We start from the raw sequence: 18671 nt of genomic DNA, 5'->3' as shown, positions 1-18671 counted from the left end.
CAGCAAGTTGCATCTAGTATCACTTAGTCTGGGAAGGAGGAAAAATGTGGTTACATGTTTTCTGTGACAAACAAAAGCTTTCACAGTGGGCTCTGTGACTGGCATGTTTTCCACCCCTGCCATGAGGACTCTAGTAGACTGTTTACGTGTCAATAACAATTATTAGGAATTTAGAGCCAAGATTTCAAAAGGCCCACCAAAAATTATGCCCATGCAGCTACTGCTTCCTCAAATCTTACGACAGGACTAGTCTCTCTTGTGTGCTCCTGAGCTCGTGATAAGCATCACGCAATAGGCTGCTACACAGAGGGAATTGCCAAACTATAACAAAAATCTGGGGGGGCACGAGGAAGGGAATAAAAATCAGTGTCTTCCAGGTGGAGAGGCACAAGGAACCACAGGGCCAAACTACCATATACAAGTTATACAGTAAGGGCAAGGCCCGCAACTGCAGCCAGAGAAGAACTACTGTGAGGGCAAGGTTTCACACTGACTGGACAGGGGTTCAAGTCTACACTTGGCTGGAGGTTCCCTGGAATAAGGCATTGTGCTAACTGTGGCTGCCTTTTACAGGAGAACCAATTACTGAGCAGTGATGCTATGGAAATACCTATGGCAAGAGGTATAGCTGCGAGTACAATGCAGCTTGTAGTAGCACTAAGCAGGCAGAGGCAAGCTGACTGCCACCAGCTAAACTGGATACATCTAACATATCATACACAATTCATGAGTTCCAGTTCCCCTTAGACTTGGGGTAGAGATAATTTATTAGACTCTTCTGCATTAAAATCTGACAGGCAGTATAAAAATGTTTAACTGTGTTTAAAAACTGATTCTTTAGAAACACTGATTCTTTGAAAGCACTGGCTCCTTAAAAACACTGACTCCTTAAAAACACCTGATGTGGCTGTGAGTTAAGGAGGTAAGCGCTTAAAGAAAAAATCTAAAGTTCTTGTCACACTTTCTTTGGGTTGTTTTGCACTAGATCCTGATGGAGTCTTGGGCTTGTTCTTTGCCTTGGCAGGAGATCTGGAAGCTGCAGCCTTTGGGTTGGGAGCTGCTGCTAGATCCGTGGGAGCGCTGGGCTCTAGAAATGAGCTTTGCAACTCCAGAGCAAAGTGGTAGTCCATGTGCTCTGGGAATTCCCACATCAGCACAAGCTGGCCACACTTCTCACAGTGCTGCTGGTCCCCTGGAGAAGCAGGAGGCAGCGGGACAAGCTTAGGAGAGGGTGGCAAATTCTGCTCATTTCCCTCCATAGCTGGCTGTAATTTCAGGAGAGTCCTGAAGCCAGGTGGAGTTGGTGTTTGTGTGGCATCTGATGGCAACTTCTCGCAGGGAAGCCTCTTGTAAGAAGTAGGGCTGGCATCACTGGGGTTCTGCTTCACTGGGGACTCCAGGTCACACTGCACAGAGGCAAGTCCAATGCCAGCTCTCTCTTGGTGCTTTGGGGAGCTGGGCACAGGTGACTCTGCAGTGGTAGCAGTGGGCAGGCTGGTTGCTGCTGCTGCCTGTGACGGCTGCCGTTCTGCTGCCTTTTGGAAAAATGACTCGATGGCATTGGCTGGCTTTTGCCTAAGCTCTTTGCTTGGGCTTCTAAAGAACTTGACCTTGGCCCTCCCAGAAGATGTGGCATTTTGGCTGGCAGTGGCAGTGCCATCAGGCTGGGTATCACCCGTCAGGAAGGTGGCAATGCCTGCAGAGAGGGTGGCAGGCTCTGAGAACTTGCTTGCCGAGAGATGCACTGATATCAGTGGTGGAGACCTACAAAGGACAGACCAACATCAGCTCAAACACCAGCCTGGGAAGCAAGAAGTCTTTTGAGGTAAGACTTCAAGCAACATAAAATGCTCACAGACAGTGAACTGTAGTATCTGGCAAGGGGTGGGAAAAGACATTTCCTCTTGACAAAATGTTAGTATTGCTGCCTCCAAAATAGATATAGCAGTCTGAGCAGAGCAGAAGCCCTCTTCCCAGAACAGCAATTCCCAAAGGAAAGGGCACTAGAGCAGGAGCTGCCAGCCTGGACTTCCAGTCCACTACAGGCTGGAGCTGCTGTGAAATGAGGGGGCCCTAGGGGGAGCAGCAGCCTTGTCAGAGCCTAACAGATCAGACCTTCTTGCCTTCACTGAAGAGAAGGAAGGAAGTAATGTTGAAGATGGGAGCTGTGCACTTTCGTTTTCTTTTATGCCCCAATGACCTGCTCCCAAAAAGCATCTTTGTCCTTAGTGTAGGAGAACAAGGCTTCTCTGGCCCAGTAGGGCCAGGACAGCCTTACTCCAGCTGGACAACCCCCAGGCAGTAGCAATCATCAGCTCCAAGTACAGAAGTCAGAAGTGTCTCACCCCATGTGGGGCTACAAAGAGGCCAGGCTTTCACAGCTGTGCTCCTGATAGGAGGTTGCTGTGCTCCACTGTGAGGGTGCTGGGAATCACTTTTTCCACCTCTCAGCATAATCTCACAGTCTGGCTCATCCAGCACCTCCCATTGCAGAACCTGCCCCCTGACAGGGAAATGGCCCACGTTATCTCACACTCACCATGCTGACTGGTGCACTCCAGCTGCGTTGCAGTTCTGGATGAGGGCGAAGGCGTCATTGCACATTTTCTGTGCGTCGTAGCGGGACAGGGCACAGTAGCGCGATACGCGGGTGTCCCCTTGCTGGCGGACAACCACCATCAGCTGCCGGGCCACACGGTGGTTCTGCGGGGATAACAGAGAACTGAGCTGTGGTTCCAGCGACTCCTGCAGGAAGCGGCAGGAACGGCCACGGAGACCATCCCCTGCCTGGAGCCCTACGCCATCAGCGACTGCCTTCCCACAGTGCGGTGGGACAGCATGTCCTGCTCGGCCTGATGGCAGAGGGATGAGATACACAACAGCAAGTGCTTGCACAGCTGTGCCACACAGGATGGGAAGCAGTTGAGGGAAGCTTTGCTTTCCCTTAAAGGCAGCTGCACTGCTTTTCTTGGCGCTGCTGCAGCGTCAAAGCCGGCGGATTACTCTCTCCCTGGCCTGCAGCCCACCATCCAGCTTGGGGTGTATTGCTTCCTCCCACAGCCCACAGGCACAGCTGTGTCAGCAAAGGGCTTGCAAGGGAGCAGCAGTACACCAGGAGGAAGATGCAGTGGCTTTCAGGTCCCTGCATCCTCAAGTACAGGACAAGGCTTAAGCTTAGTCCTGCAGTGTTCTGGGACAAAGCCATCATTCCCAGCCACGTTCCTGCATGCCTCTTTGCTTGGGGCAGCTCAGTGCATGGGCACACATCTCTGGGCAAGCAGATTTCCTACCCTGCCACACACCACCCTCAGCCTCCTGCAAACCACTCACTGTGTTGGCTCCCTGCCTCTCCCCTCTTACCTGGCTCCGGTCCTTGTTCAGCCTGCATTCCAGCTCCAAGGCCAGCTGCAGGAGCCAGTGTTGCACCTGGACAAAACAAAACCAGTGGTAACAGACAGGTTGGGCCTCTGCTCACAGCATTGCCACAACACAAGAGCAACACTCCCCACACTGGGGAATGCTGGAGGGCGATCAGTCTGGAATGGACAGAGACTATCACAAGGCCCCCTATCTGTAGTACTCCTGAAGAAATCAGTTGAGGATTCAACACTGCAGGCAAGAGAACTAGAGATACCACACAAGCCTTGCGGCATTACTACTAGACTTTGCCAAGTAACCTCGAGGCTCCCTGCCCTGGATTTCTCTTTCCATCTTCCTGCAGCTCAGTGGGAACCTCGCTGCAGCCAACAGGTAAAGTCCATCCTCCCTCTTTCTTTGGCCTAGTTACCTTCTTTCCGACAACCATGCTCTTGAAGCTTGGCACTGTGAATACCCCCCGGTTTTGCTTGTGGAAATTACAAGGTTGGACCCATTTGTGCAGGAGTCTTTTGGTCCAAGAGGGATTTCTAGGGCCCAAACCACCTCCATCCACTGAGCCCCTAGGCTGAGTTTTAGGGCACAATTGTGCAGAAAAGAAGTTTTGCAAGCTAGTCTCAGTTTTAAGCAATTTCTTCTCCAGTAAAAAAGACAAGCCTTATGCTAGATGTAGGCTTCTCCTACCGCCTTCTGTGTAGCCAGGGCTGTCCTCCCAGGGAAGTTCTTGCTGCAGCCAATAGACTGGGGCAGGTACCGGTTTTTGACAGGTTCCTCTTCAATTCCTCTGCACAAGTCATAGAGCCATGACCTGAAAGCCACAGAGAAAGCATTCGATGAAGGCAGCTACAGCATCACTGAGCAGCACATCAACCTTCTGTGGAGTCATGCTTTCTGCCCTGTGTAAACTGTGATTCTGCCTCTCATCCCCAGCTCTGTAGCTGCAGCTACAGCTGAACAGGCAGGATTCCTTCAGGTCACAACTGCCTGTCAGCATGACTCCTCCAACTCTTCCTGAAGTGGCAACAGTTCACCAGTCTGCAGGGCACCCCAGCTGCTGCTCTGGATTCAGAAGTGGTGTTTCAGGCTCCAGTCCAGCCTTGTAATTTACTCTGTGATGTGACTGTCAAACCTGCCCTCTTCCCATCCTGTTGGGAGCCCTTCCACAGCTTTGCCCCTCCTTGGACATTATAGAGGAAGGCTGAGGAGCTGGCTGACAGGCAAAACATTATCCTGGAGAGGGTGCCTGGGAGAAGTGAGGTCGAAAATCTGTTGTGGACCTGCCAGACCATTGCTTCTCAAAGATGTCACTGGAGTTTTACCTTTCAACCTTACTAATCACAGCAGAACCCCCTGTGACCAAAAGAAGTCTCAGTTCCTGCCAAGAGCCAAGTTGTTCATCATTACCCGGTTTTATCTCCAAAGTGAGACTGGAGCTCAGTCTCACTGAACTGTGTCAGCTGCCCGATGTATTCTACTCCCAGGATGTCTGTGATAGCAGTCCCAAGCTTGCCTCCCAAGTTACGGCTATAGAAGAGAAAGGAAGAAAAAGAGAAAAGACAAATGAAGGATCATGTGGAGACTGTTGACAAGTCTTCTTGAAGCAGCTGTTCCTAGATTAGGACAGCAAGAAGCAGTCAGAAATTAGCAGGGCAAAAGGGGACACTTGGCACCTAACAGCTCTTCTGCTCATAGTAGAAGAACATACAGGAGTAGAGGTAGGAACTGCTCCTTGGATCACCCAATTTTAGTCCTTCTCCCTCAGCTCCATCTTCAAAATGTGATCCCAAACCATGCTCTGACAAATGCCTCACATGTGCCCTGCTTCCTCCTACACAGACAGGACCCTCCCTCGGACACAGCCCCCTCCATCCCCAGCACAACACTGAAGACAGAGAACAGCAGTGCAGGTCTAGAAACCAGGATTAGGGATCTATTCCTCTGGAGCAAGCGATGCTGGTAATGCCTCCCTACACCAGGACAAGCATTTGTGCACAGTGTGGGTGCTCATAACCAAATACATCTGCTCTCTGGGAGCACAGCTGTCACTCACACTGGGAAAGAGCTATGGCCTCCTTGCCCACAGTTGCTCCTGGTTTACAATTTGCACCACAGCAATTATTTTAAGCACAGTCCTGCCCGGGGAAAGAATGCCCACAGGCTAGTAATGACCTCTTGGCTTGTGGTCCCTTTATCACCATGGCTGCAACTCCCAAGCATGCTCCTCCTGGACTGTGGTTAACAGCCATGAGGGATTACTGGCAGGATTCCCTCTATTTGTTACAAGCATTGAAGAGCAGATACTGTGGAGTTCAAAGCCCTTGCTGGCTGCTGTCAGTGAGCATCAAATTGCTCTGTGCTGAGGTGGCCAGGAACAGCCCCAGGCTGCACAAAGCAGGCAGCTCCCCAGTACTTACATGCTGCTGACGGGCAGTTGGCTGAAGAGCTGCGGCACAAATCGTGCAGACACCAGAGTCTGGCGGTTGGGCTTGTTTAACCCACAGGCCAGTTTTGCCAGTGTCTGTAACAGAGAAGAGGGTGGAAACCCTGTTATTACACACCATGCACTGACTTAACAGCTTGTGCTGCATCACCTCTAAGAGCTACCATGAGAATAGCTGCTAGGAAGATGGACAGGTTGCACCATTCCTTGTTCCCAGGCAGTATCCACCTCAGGAGCTGACATGCACTGTCTGGGTACTCTGAAAGCAAAGCTGCTACCAGACTTCTATCTCTGCAAAAGGCTGGAGTCCTGCTCCAGGCAGCTTAGGGGATCTCAGTCTATCACCGGTTCTGGCTGGTTTAGTTTTCCATCAGGCAAGCATGCTAGAGCTTCCAGAGCATCCCCATAATCCTCCCCCAGGCTATGTCTCTCACTGTGTCTTGGTCCTTCATCTTCTTCGTTTGTCTTGCTTCTTCTCAATGTCACTACTTCCCCCTTCTCTCTGTGAGGTCCACAAAAGGAAATCTACAAAATGCAGAATTGCTAGCCTGAAGGGATGTTCTCCAGCCTATCTGCCACACAGCTCCCCTTCCAACTCTAAGCTACCACAGGATCAAGAATACACAGGCCAGCTTGAAATACATTTAGTTGGGTGTTGGGGCTATTTTCGAGCAAGTCTAGTAGTTTCCTCTTTCACTGCTTTGCCTATAAATAAGCAAAATTTCTTGCCTGTCTATTGAGCTATGACCTTTATTAATAGCCTGTTTTACATGTTTACATACAGTCAAACTCTTTTCTAAAGTAGAACCCTTTTTAGATGTCCAATTTGTTTTTTCATGTTTCACTTTAGACTCTTCCAAGTTTACCCACACTGTTCACAAAGTGAAGTGCTGCAAGCCAACCCAATCACTGAGACTTCACAGAAATAATTTGCTTTTTCTGACACCTTCTGTAAACCACACATGCTGAAACAGGATTTGCCATTTCTGCAGGAGTACTCCTATTACTGACTCATCCTGTTGCTTGTCCTCAATAACTCCAGGCTGCTTCCTGACTTACTGCGACTTAGCCAAAAACCTGATGGTTGTTTTTTTCTATAAACCACAAAAAGCCTGTGAGGAGCATAAGAAGCACTGTATGGTGTAATTTCACCTTTCAGGATTCTCACAGCACAGGCCCTGAGCCCCATCTATGCTTAGCATCACCTGAATTCATACAGCTGTTTCGTCTCTCTAGGCTTCAGTAAAAATACTGGCTCTTAGCAGACCTCGGACACAACTTCCCAGGATCCCATTTTAAATATCCCGATGGGAGTGCAACTCCCTGAACAGTGTCCTTTTAGGAAACAGTAAAATTCTCTTCAACTAGATACATGCCCTTCAGACAAGGCCAGTCAGGTTGTGTTTTGCTACAGTGTTATCATCAGCTTATGCAGCTCAGTGTAAGGTGTGTTAAAAACCTTAAGGTTAACACCTCACATTTGCAGTCTCCCCTGAACACTCAGCCACTTATGCTGTCAAAGAGAGAACATAAATGGTTTGGCACAAGTGATTCTTCATAAAACCCCACTGTTATCTTCCAGGTGCTTCCAAATAACTCAATTGTTTGGTCTCATGTATCAGCTGAGTTCCTGGAACAAGTTACCTCCCTGGAAAAAACCCTTGGCAGAGTTTTCTGGAAAAAGACCATTAAGATGAAGGAGATAATCTCCACCCTGAGTTTCAGATAACACTGGCCATAGCCAGAGAATGGTTTTTACTGACACAAATTCCCAGTGACACTACCAGTGTGGGGCACTGAGGTGGGTTGGGTTGCTTTTCCTCTTTCTGGTCACTCAGCCTTTACCCTGCTGGCTGCACTTTGGGTGATGCTCAGCCAGCTGCTGAGAGCAGCCACAGGAGCACTTGGTGCATGACAGCAGCTGCAGAAACAAACGGACTTGGATGCTGCAGCTACAGAGGGTTTCCTGCGGGGTGAAATGCAGGGTAGTTTACTGATAGCCCCTAGCACTCATTTTGTTTCACTCTGCAGGTTTGTTCTCTGTAGGTTTGTCCTGTGGTATAATGGTGAGCACTCCGGACTCTGATCACAAGGTCATGAGTTTGAGTGTCAGTGGAGACCGTACTGGGCAGTTAAATGCCTCCCTGCCATCCCATCCCGTCACATCTCGGATGCTCAGCAGGGTCAGCCCCGGTTAGTACCAGGTGCTGTGACAGTCCCGAGGACTTCCCTGTCACTGTCCAAGCTCGCTCAGCCGTGGCAGATGGACCTCAGGACTGAAACGGTGGGGTCAGTTCTGCGCACGCTGTGCCTCACCTAAAACATCCACTGCGCAGGCTGGAAGGGCACACCCACGTGGGGAGAGCCCTGCCCAAATCTGCGTTCGCCAAGTCTGGCCATACATACATGTGCCTACAGGGGTGAGCTGGCTGTGGAAGCACATTAGCATGTTCTGCACAGTCACCTGTAGGCTTTGGTAATGTTTGCATTGTGGTCGCTGCTACAGATACACAGTTCTTCAGGAATAGCACAGTACATCACAATTTCCTTACTCCCTTAAAAAAATAAAATTGCTGGCATAGAAAGTGGAAGCTGGAAGAAGCTGCTAGGAATATCTGTGATGTTCTCTGCTATTCTTGATTAAAGAGAGCAAATAAGAAAACTGAACATCCCTTCCACTGGAAATTTCACCGGTGATCTTCCGCAGCTAGCTTATTTCTGCCTCACAGTCTGCTGTAGTTTCAAAGCAAGCCAGTGCAGAACAAGCTACAGTACCTGTGTACAGCTGGGAACAGTTCCGGTTGTTTCTGCAGCAGTCTAGGATGAAATTTATCTTCCTTAAACAACAAATTATCAATTTAGTCTTTATTTGCTTGATTTTTTTTTTGGTCAGAGCCTGCATTTTTAAAGTCATAACTATATAGATAAGCCCCTTTTCTGCAGAGTGAAAGGGGTGGTCTCAGTAAACTACCATGCATTTCACCCCACAGGAAGCCCTCTGTAGCTGCAGCATCCAAGTCCGTTTGTTTCTGCAGCTGCTGTCATGCACTAAGTGCTCCTGTGGCTGCTCTCAGCAGCTGGCTGAGCATCACCCAAAGTGCCGCCAGCGGTGTAAAGACTGAGTGACCAGAAAGAGGAAAAGCAACCCAACCCACCTCAGTGCCCAAAGTGGTTGTGTTCTGCCTCTGAGTCGCTGGGCATTTGTGTCAGTAAAAACCATTCTCTCGCTACAGCCACTGTTGCCTGAAACTCAAGGTGCAGATTACCTGCTTTAAGCTTGTGGGTTTTTTATAAAAAACATTTCTGGGGGACTGAAACCCCTTTTGTTCCTAGTGAGTTCACTCATTGGGGTACATCAGGAATCCAGGCAGTAAATGAATGAAGTGCTGACTGCACAGGTCACATCTCTGGGAAAACAACTTCTCTCATTTCCAGATGTCCTATAATTTCCCTGAAGGTGTGATCACACACAGCTGCATTCCTCACTTGGCTCATCTTCTATATAGGAAACTTGTAAATGTGCATAGGAGACCATCTACAGCATTTTGCCACGACCACTCAGAAGAAAGAAACCAGGCTGATGTGCTGTGTCCATACCTTGTTGTGAGAGATGCCAGCTGAACACCTGAATCCGGTGGCTTCTTCTACAGCCACCCTAATTTCTTCCACAATCACTGCCCCCATGGTCAGCTGCAGGTCAGGACAATCAGGGTTATCGAAAGACAGCGATTCCAGCCACTCCTGCAAGCCACGCTGGCGCAGCTCCTCTACAAAACAGACACAAAGGGGATCACAAGGGGATGTAATGTGGGTGTTTCTTCCTGAGCCCAGCAAAGAGACCGGTAGCATCAGCCAGCCCCAGCCAGCAGCCACAGACTTCCCTAGCCGCATGCCAACCACAGGGAGGAAAAGCAGGCACTTTAAAAGCCATCCACTGGGGAAAAGAGAGACCCCATTTACCATGCTCTTGATTCAGAGGGAGTCAAAGCAGCCCTGCCTCTGCTCATGGCACAGGGAGCCTCACCCACGGAGCAGAAGAGGACAAGACGGGTGGAGGGCAGGGCTGTGGGGGGCACAAAGGGGCACTGGACTCCCTTCTCGCTGCGCTTTGCAGCCCCAAAGCAAAGCGGGTCCGGGTGCGGGTGGGTGCGTACCCTTCCCGCCGGGCTCGGGGCCGGGGTCTCCGGGCAGTCCCTGCACGAAGGTGCTGGGCAGCAGCGCTGCGGGCAGGGGCCCGCCCCGCAGGGCGCGCAGCCGGTCCCGGGCGCTGCCGGTCAGGTCCAGGTACGCCTCGTCGATGCTGGCGCGCTCGATGGCGGCGAACCGCGACAGCACCTGCATCACCTCCGCGCTGGCCTCTCGGTACCTGCCGGGCGGCGGGCACGGGCTCAGCCGCCGCCCCGCGCCGGGAGGAGCCCCCGCCGCCCCCGGCCCCGGTCTCACCGTGTGAGGTCCGCCTTGCCCCGCGCCTGCGGCACCCGCGCCAGCGCCAGCTCCGGGCACAGCGCCCGCGCCTCGGACGCCCACATCCCGCGGGACACGCCGAAGGCCCGCGCCTCGTAGCTCACGGCGATGATCCTGCCAAGACACGGAGGGGCGGTGCAGGGGCGGCGGCGGGGGCGGGAGAGGGAGCCGGGAGAGCCACGGCCGAGCCCGCCGACCTACCCGCCGCCCTGCCACTCAGTGTACTGCACCACGGCGCACGGACGGCCGCGCAGCTGTGGGTCGAGGCGCTGCTCCACCTGCATGAAGAAGCAGTCCATGTCCACCAGGGCCACCACGCGCTCACGGCCCCGCGCCATCCCTGTGCTGCCGCTGCCGCTGCCGCTGCTGCCGCCGCCGCCGCCGCCGCCTCCCGCCCGACCGAGTGAATGACTGAGCGACCGCCCCCAGTGGGGCGGAGAGCCCTGCCCCGCCCTGCCGCGACGCCTCGCGGCACCCGTAGTTCTCCGCGCGGGGCACGCTGGGAGTTGTAGTTCTAGGGAGTGCATGCGTGTCCCCGCCCTGGCGGCACCGGCGCGTCCCTCGCCGTGCCCTCCGTGCGCACGGCGCATGCGCGGAGCCGCGTCCCGGCCGCCCCGCTCGTCCGCCCGTGGGTGGCCGGTGGCGCGCGCCCGCCGCCGCCGCCATGTCCGCCGAGCAGGTGAGCGGCCTCTGCGAGCAGCTGGTGAAGGCCGTCACCGTCATCATGGACCCGGCCTCCACCCAGCGGTACCGCCTGGAGGCCCTCAAGGTACCGTCCGGCCGGGCAGGGGCGAGCGGACGGAGGGCGCCGGGCTCCGGCCACGCGGGCGCCGCGTCCCTGCGGCCCCGGGCTGGGCGGGAGCGGGGACGGGCCGGCCCTGGGCGGGCCCCGGGGTGCCGGAAGCCGTCGGCAGGCGGGGGCAGGTCGCGGGACGGTCGTGCTGCCCCAGGGACGGGGCTGTAGCTCTGCCCCGGTGTGTAACTGCGTGTGCCGGGTCTCCCTCCCGCAGTTCTGCGAGGAGTTCAAGGAGAAGTGCCCCATCTGCGTGCCCTGCGGGCTGAAGCTGGCGGAGAAGACGCAGACGGCCATCGTCCGGCACTTCGGCCTGCAGATCCTGGAGCATGTGGTCAAGTAAGGCAGCTCGTCCTCGCCGCCGGGGCAGGGCAGGGGCCGGGCCTGCCGCCACCCATCAGCAGTCGTGGGGTCTGTGCACATGCCGGTGTCTCCCGCCCTAGGGAGGCACTTCAGGGACGCGGGGAGTCTGTTCTGCATCAGAGGACAGTTTCTGTCCGGCTCTGATTCTTTTCTCCTCTGTTAAAGAAGGAGAGAAGAGACTGGCTTTCAGGCAGGTGGGGGAGGTTAATTCACAGAGCTCTAAGACACATTAACATCACAAGATGAAACTGAGCCCCCTTGGTTGGTTACCAGTAGGTTTTTTGCAGTGTTCTCTATCATTAGCCTTGTGCTAACAAAGAGGCTTTGTATTAGTTCAGTTCTGAGATTCCTTTCTCAGCTGCCTCTATAGACATGATGGTTTGTGCTTTGCTTTGTGCTTTTGCTGCTGCTTCTCGTGTTTCTTGACCTTGGTGGGACACGCCCATTTGCCAGCAGTTTTAACTCAGGGATTGGGTGCTGGCAGAAGCAGGGAGTTGTTGTGTCTCTAGTTTAGGTAAAGAAGCCATGGTTTGTTGAGAAACAAGTCAGAGATCTTTACAAATGTTTTGACTGGGTGCCCTGCTTGTTTGGTTTTATTAGATACCGCTGGAACAATATGCCTCGCCTAGAAAAAGTTTATCTAAAGAACAACGTCATGGGCCTCATATCCAGTGTAAGTACTTGCTATGCTAGGCTGTTTTCTGAAATCCGAATCTTTCACTTGGAGATAAAATGTGGGAGCAAAAGGAAAAAATACTCCAGTTAATTAGCATAGAAGACCTGAATTTAGTTCTGTGTTTCATTCCTTTTTTGCTGTGCATCTCTGGTTGTTTCAGTGCTTTTCTCTGTCTTGTCAGGTGAATAACCATGTCACCTCACATGGCAGGAAGTTGTGAGGCTTGTATAACTTACATAAGGTACTTTTTTCTTCCTTAGGAGGAAATTCGGTAACTTTGGATGTTTTTATTCTTTACAAGAATGCTAAAGTCATTATCTTAGTTTCTCTCTTGTTGTGATTGCTCTCATGACCAAGTGACCTTCTTTTGAGGAAAATCCTTCTGGTACCCAAAGTTCACTAGCTGTGGATACGTGGGAGTGTAGGAGTGTCATCTAAGGTAGCTGCAATGAAAAGCTGCCCAGTATTGTGTTTTGTTTTGTTGTTTTTAGTTTCCATGGTTTAGAAAATTGGCAAACACTGTGCTTCCCAAGTCAGAAATGCCTGATGTTTGCTGTTCTGTATAACTGCCCCCTTTCTGTCACAGGGAACTCAGAGTATCCTGGAGGAGGAAAGTCACATTAAGGATGTTCTGTCTCGCATTGTGGTGGAGATGATCAAGCGTGAGTGGCCTCAGCACTGGCCTGACATGCTCAAGGAGCTGGATACCCTCTCCACACAAGGGGTATGAGTCACAAGTGTCCGTTCTCTTTCCCTTGCTCACAGTATGTGGTTCAGTCTTCCATCATCCTGACTCACAGTCAGGATAGACAGGCTGATGATGGACTCAAAACTCACTATAAGATTAACCTAGTCTAAGAGGTGACTGTAACACAGACAGGTTCATCCTCGTGTCTTGTTTTCCCAAGATGTGACTTGTATCTTCGTGCATGCTCAGTTTCTCTCCACATCTTTGAGCTAGCCTTGACAGATTTTAATGTTTGGACTGTGCTAATGGAGCATATTTCATTTTGGGACCTTAGGAAACCCAGACAGAACTGGTGATGTTCATCCTCCTACGTTTGGCAGAGGATGTAGTGACTTTTCAAACTCTGCCTACCCAGCGGCGACGAGATATCCAGCAAACCCTCACCCAGAACATGGAGAAGATCTTCAGCTTCCTGGTAAATGCCCTGCAGCAGAACGTCAACACATACAGATGTGTGGTAAGTGTCTCCTTTCCTTGGGTTCAGTCAGTGCTGGTGGCATTTAGGAATTGGGGTACAACTCGCAAATTCTTGGGGAAGCAAGTGCAGAAACTGTCTGAAATCCATTGCTGTCACTCTGAGGTAGGGATATGTGCTGATCCTAGACTGAGCACACAAAGTTTACAGGGTTAGTGTTGATAGTTTGATATTGCTGTTGTGAATGGCTTGGATGGATGCGCGCTTCGTCCATACTGTTGGAATGCTCTGCTGACACTAGGAGTGTAGGGCTTAGCAAAATGAAGGTGTGGTTGTGGTCAAAACAGGTGGATTTGGTGTCATCCCGGACTTGTGTCTGCTCTCATGCTGCAGCAGTGTGTTTGAGGTGATGCACCAAAACACATGAGTTTCTGATGTCTCAGCATGCGTTGGGCCTCTGGTCTTTTTCTCTGTGAGGTCAAGTCAGGAAACCCCTTTTTTTGTCAAGTTGTAGTGAGGAATGTTCTTCCCTCTTGTGTAAAGAGAGTTTTTTCCTCAACTTTTACTTAGAGTTAGAGATGTGAAGATTGGTCATGATGGATGGCAAAGGAAGTCTCTACCCTAGTGTATTCCTGTGAGAAGGACATGGATTTAAGAGTGAAGCACAATTGAGAAACCAAACTAGCAAGAAGTTGCTTAGGTGTCCGTCTTGTGCTTTTTCTTTCATGATTTAAAATCCAGAGTTACACTAAATGTGAAACTGGGAGCCAAAGAAAAACCCTCTCCTACCTGACTTCTTTCATTTCCGTGATGCACTGACAGGCTGAACAGACCCACCTATAGAGCAGTGCAGTTCATGGTGGTGGGTGGGTGACTGCTGTGTTTTGTAGTCTGGTTGAAACGCATTTCCAGGTGAGGTTTGCATTGCAGTGCTTGAGACTGTGAAGTGTGGTTGCTTCTGCTAACAGTGGAATCTTTCTGATTGGCAAGGTTGGAGCACCCCAGGAACAAGAAGTCCTCACCACTCCACAGGTTAGCTGATCTTTGGGATGTTTATGCACAGTGTAAATTCTGAGGGTTGGGTGTTCACTTACTTGTCTGCACGCTGAGACTGGGGGAGATGATTGTCAACTCCTCAAGACCATAATAATCTGCCTATAAGTACAATGGATTAATAGATAAGCATGTTTATAAGATGGGTCATTTATTAAATGTTTGGGACAGAAGCTGATTAACTTAAAATCTCTGTAACAAATAGATTGATGGACAGAGTTTCCAAACCTAAACCTTCCTTGTGGTGTCTCTGTCTGAAAAGCAAATCAAACCTGAGTGTCTGAGTGACTCTTTTGCATTAGGCAAAACGGTGGTGCAAGCAGTGCGTTGTTGCTGTTAAGTGTCTGGGAGTCAGGCTGTAAGCTGTTGCCCCAGCAATCTCCAGCTGCCTTTCTGACCATGGACAAATCACCCTTTTCTGACCTGAATCTCAGCACATAAAAGCCACTCCAGCATCTTTCAGAATCTTGCTTTTGGATGTAAAAGTGGTAAATTTCTTCCATGGAAGGCTCCAGAAAGCACCAAAATGCCTTTCCTTCTTGTCCCCGATGTCTTTCTGGTGCCACCTGACTGGAGTGTTACCTTTTGGATGAGAAGGAAAGTGTGGCTTAACTTGCAGTTTAGAGTCCTATTGTCTTACCCATCAGGTCACTGTGGAGGTGGCTTTGTTGGCTGCAGCAGTGTCCTGAATGGGAAACTGTGATGCAGCCTCTTCCACTAGGGAGCTGTTCTGCTTGCCTGTCCAGCAGCAGCTGGGGGAAGTGTGTGCTGTAGCTGCTTATTTAAACTCTTGTTTTCTTTTTCAGAAGACTGATCTGGCTCAGGAGCCAAAGGTGAGTAGAGCTATACAGGAGTTAGTGCATTAGTCATTCTTAGGATGAAAGTTGCATAGAACTAGTCTTTTCTCAGGCTTTGGACTCCATTGCCTGCAGGTCTCATTTACAGATTGATTTTTTTTTACTCATAATACAAATGCATTGAGAAGTGAGGGTGGCAGTAGAAGAGTCCAAGTTTTTTGCTTTGTCAACGGAGTTCTTGGCACTGTTATTCCAGGGAGTGGATGGTTTTAGATGGGAGTTGGTGTTTTCTCTGGCTCTGACCTCTTCCTCTCTGTTCACAGGCCCAGGCAAACTGCCGTGTGGGGATAGCAGCACTCAACACTTTGGCTGGCTACATTGACTGGGTAGCCCTAAGCCATATCACAGCAGATAACTGCAAGCTCTTGGAGATGTTATGTCTGCTCCTAAATGATCCTGAGCTCCAAGTTGGAGCAGCAGAGTGTCTTCTGATTGCTGTCAGCAGGAAAGTGAGTCCTTCCTCCCCAGCTCCTGTAGCTCCCTTTTATTTTCCTCCTATTCTATGTAATTCTTCAGATTGAGCAATGATCTCTTTGCCCTTTTATTTAGAAGACAAAATTCAAATTTGGCTGATTATGTTAATCATATTTGGTGCGAATGTCATGCCAGCACAATACATACAGCAGCTGTTGGAACCCTCTCCAACTTCTGTGCTCGCCTCCACTTGGAGTTGGAAGCTGGAGGTCCCCACTGACTTTTTGCCCCCACTTCCTACCACTATGAAGTGGGAAATACTGCGATCAGCTGTGTCACCTGGCAGCTCAGAGAAATGACAGCAAGATCTACAAAGGTGATTTGACCCATACATGCACAAGCACCTTAGTGTCAAGGCTGAGTGTTTATCAGCTGTCTGTAAGTAACTAGCCAGTCTTCTGTGAAGAAGAGTTAATGTCTCCGGATCAGTTTTGTGGTTCAAAGTTCTGTGGTGAGATTGCAGAATTTTTTTAGATCAGAAATACCTTAGAATTTTTTGAAATTTTTACTTAAATCATATGTGGAGTGTAAGCCCCTCCCCAGATGGAAGGAAAACTGGGAATCTCCTAATTTTGCTTGCAGATGGAAATGAATAGTTACGTAGATGGGAATAAATACTTATGTTCTAATTGAGGCATTTGGTGTATTTTACATGTAGGGTAAGCTGGAGGATCGGAAGCCTCTAATGGTCTTGTTTGGAGATGTTGCCATGCACTGCATTCTCTCTGCTGCCCAGTGAGTACCATCCTGCTGCTGTGATTTCACACAAAACTGCATCCAAATGGCTTTGTAGGTGGAAAAGATACTGCTGTTTGACTGTGGGAAGCATAGACTGGATAGGAGAGAATGAAACCACCATTTCTTTTGCAAAACCTGAAAAACTGCACTTTTTTTCAAATCCCATAATTGAAGGACAAAGAGGTATAAACATCACAGCTTCCCTGACTTTCTCTTCTGTCCTGAAACCGATCAAGAGGAGGGACTCTTTCAGAGGGGCAGTTTCAGTGGTTTTAGATACCAATAAAGCAGTACTTGATAATAGCAAAGAAAATCCCACTGCAGTAAAATCAAATTGCTCTAATCCTCTTTTTATCTGCAAAATAGACAGTAGTGTGCCCATTACCTACAGCATGAGTGACTGTGATCCTGTTTTTCCCTCCTCTCCTCGTTCCCAGGACAGCAGATGGAGAAGGCCTGGTGGAGAAGCACTATGTTTTCTTGAAGAGACTTTGCCAAGTTTTGTGCGCGTTGGGCAGCCAGCTATGTGCGTTGCTAGTAAGTCTTTATGAATATCAACTGCAGCCCTGACAAGGCTGGTTTTTAGGGCTGGGGCTTGAGGCAGCCCTGATCTAAGGTATTTCCCACACATTTGAAAAAGGCAGAAAAGGCTCTGCTTTTAAGTGGAATAACTGTAGTCCTGCTAAGTCATAGGAATGTAGAGTGGAGGGACCCTGACTGATTCCAGGGCTTTGCTGTCATCAAGAACATTCTCCTATAACCTCTGTAAAATGCTAAAACTTCATTGAAAATTTGTCACATTTCCTGATGACTACTGCTACAGAAAATCTACTCCAGGAAATTACTCTTCTATTGAAAGCCTTTCAAGTATGGCCAAACTTCGCGAACGCAGATTTGGGCAGGGCTCTCCCCACGTGGGTGTGCCCTTCCAGCCTGCACAGTGGATCTTTTAGGTGAGGCACAGCGTGCACAGAACTGGCCCCACCATTTCAGTCCTGAGGTCCATCTGCCACAGCCGAGCGAGCTTGGACAGTGAAGTCCTTGTGACTGTCACAGCACCTGGTACTAACTGGGACTGACCCTGCTGAGCATCCGAGATGTGACGGGATGGGATGGCAGGGAGACATTGAACTGCCAGGGGACAGTCCCCACTGAGACTCGAACTCATGACCTTGTGATCCGGAGTGCTCACCAACTCCCCTATAAAAATAACTCAGAGTATACCTGTTTGTTCTTCTACAAAGATTCTCTGAAGCCAAAGGAAGAAACAGGTTTTGTTCCTGCTGTTCATCTTTGTGATGCTTTGTGTCAATGTTGAGGTGAAGATACAAATTCATGCTATTCATGCCTTGCTGGTTGCTGAATTCCCACTCCCTCCATTCAGCACAGTGCTTCTACAATACAGAGGGCAGGCACGTTGAGAGATGCTGTTTGAGGGGACATTGTGGCAGCCAGCCTGTAAAAGTTAGAGAGCCAAGTAAATTCTCAAAGGGAGAGAAAGAAAAAAACCAAAACCAACCTTTGAGAATTTATTTCTAAAAAGAATCAACAGCAAACAAAAGTGCATTATTTTTAGTGACTCCACTAGAAGTAGGAGCTGTCTATCCCTAATGAAGTAATGACAGGGAGATTTGAGTCCTCTCATCCAGATTCACTTGAGAGAGGCAGCACTGAGTTGTCCAGCTTCAGAACAGGGATTTTGATGGCACCAAGTCATGTTAGGATTAATGGGGAGCAGCAAAACCTTAAATTCGTGGCTCCAGGCAAAACTTATTTTCCTGACAAACTTTCCAGAAACTTACTGTTGTGAGTATCTATATGTTAAATACAGGAAACATTTAGAGAAATGGGAGTGAAGTTGTCTGCAGTATTTCACAGGCAAATACACCAGTTTGAATTGTTCCACTTGGTACCACTGGGTGAGCTTGACCCAATGGGAGTAAAATGGTGATTCATGGCAGCAGCAGTGGTCAATGGCAGCAGCAGCAGTGGTGGTTGTGAATTTGGTTTTAACAAAGCTCCACTGTCTGAGAAGTCACCCTTTACTCTGGCATGAGGGTGGTGTGGTGTCCTCAGCACTGCTAGGATAGTCAATAGAACTTGACGCTCCTTGGGCTATATTGGTTTCCAGAAAAAAGTTGCACAGTGTTTTTGTCTCTGCTCCTTTACCATCTATAGCCTGGGATGTAGTGCTCCTGCTTTGTCATGAAACATACCATCTGTGAGCCCAGCCTGCCACAGAGTCAATAGTTTGTCTGAAATTGTTCATCTTCCT

General features: G+C 49.9%; 2 protein-coding genes across 4 annotated transcripts in view; one reads left to right on the top strand and one right to left on the bottom strand.

Annotated features, from left to right (window-relative positions):
• Positions 1-737: 737 nt before the first annotated feature.
• Positions 738-10658, bottom strand: POLH (DNA polymerase eta). 2 transcript variants are annotated; one of them, XM_071548013.1, is made up of 10 exons: positions 10481-10658; positions 10259-10393; positions 9970-10181; positions 9413-9582; positions 5790-5893; positions 4780-4899; positions 4060-4183; positions 3361-3426; positions 2540-2703; positions 738-1764 (listed from the first exon to the last, which is right to left on the bottom strand). In XM_071548013.1, exons 1-10 carry the CDS (start codon positions 10615-10617, stop codon positions 915-917), a joined length of 2082 nt encoding a protein of 693 aa, XP_071404114.1. In that variant the 5' UTR covers positions 10618-10658; the 3' UTR covers positions 738-914. The 2 variants fall into 2 exon arrangements, with proteins under 2 accessions (XP_071404114.1, XP_071404115.1); XM_071548014.1 differs by having other exon boundaries at positions 10558-10575.
• A 216-nt stretch (positions 10659-10874) lies between these two features.
• The window catches only part of XPO5 (exportin 5), a 30031-nt gene continuing 22234 nt past the window's right edge, over positions 10875-18671 (top strand). Inside the window, exons 1-10 of one of the 2 annotated variants that reach the window (XM_071576056.1) lie at positions 10875-11048; positions 11290-11411; positions 12036-12108; positions 12698-12835; positions 13134-13316; positions 14265-14306; positions 15137-15160; positions 15448-15633; positions 16317-16393; positions 16834-16933. In XM_071576056.1, coding sequence (XP_071432157.1) covers positions 10944-11048; positions 11290-11411; positions 12036-12108; positions 12698-12835; positions 13134-13316; positions 14265-14306; positions 15137-15160; positions 15448-15633; positions 16317-16393; positions 16834-16933 — 1050 coding nt within the window. In that variant the 5' untranslated portion in view covers positions 10875-10943. Of the gene's footprint in view, positions 11049-11289; positions 11412-12035; positions 12109-12697; positions 12836-13133; positions 13317-14264; positions 14307-15133; positions 15161-15447; positions 15634-16316; positions 16394-16833; positions 16934-18671 lie in introns of both variants that reach the window. The other variant, XM_071576047.1, reaches the window with a different exon arrangement.

Source organism: Pithys albifrons, chromosome 2 (assembly GCF_047495875.1).
Source record: "Pithys albifrons albifrons isolate INPA30051 chromosome 2, PitAlb_v1, whole genome shotgun sequence".
Classification (NCBI taxonomy): domain Eukaryota; kingdom Metazoa; phylum Chordata; class Aves; order Passeriformes; family Thamnophilidae; genus Pithys; species Pithys albifrons.
Note: the sequence above shows the minus strand (reverse complement) of the source record. Positions and strands in the feature narration are given on the sequence as shown.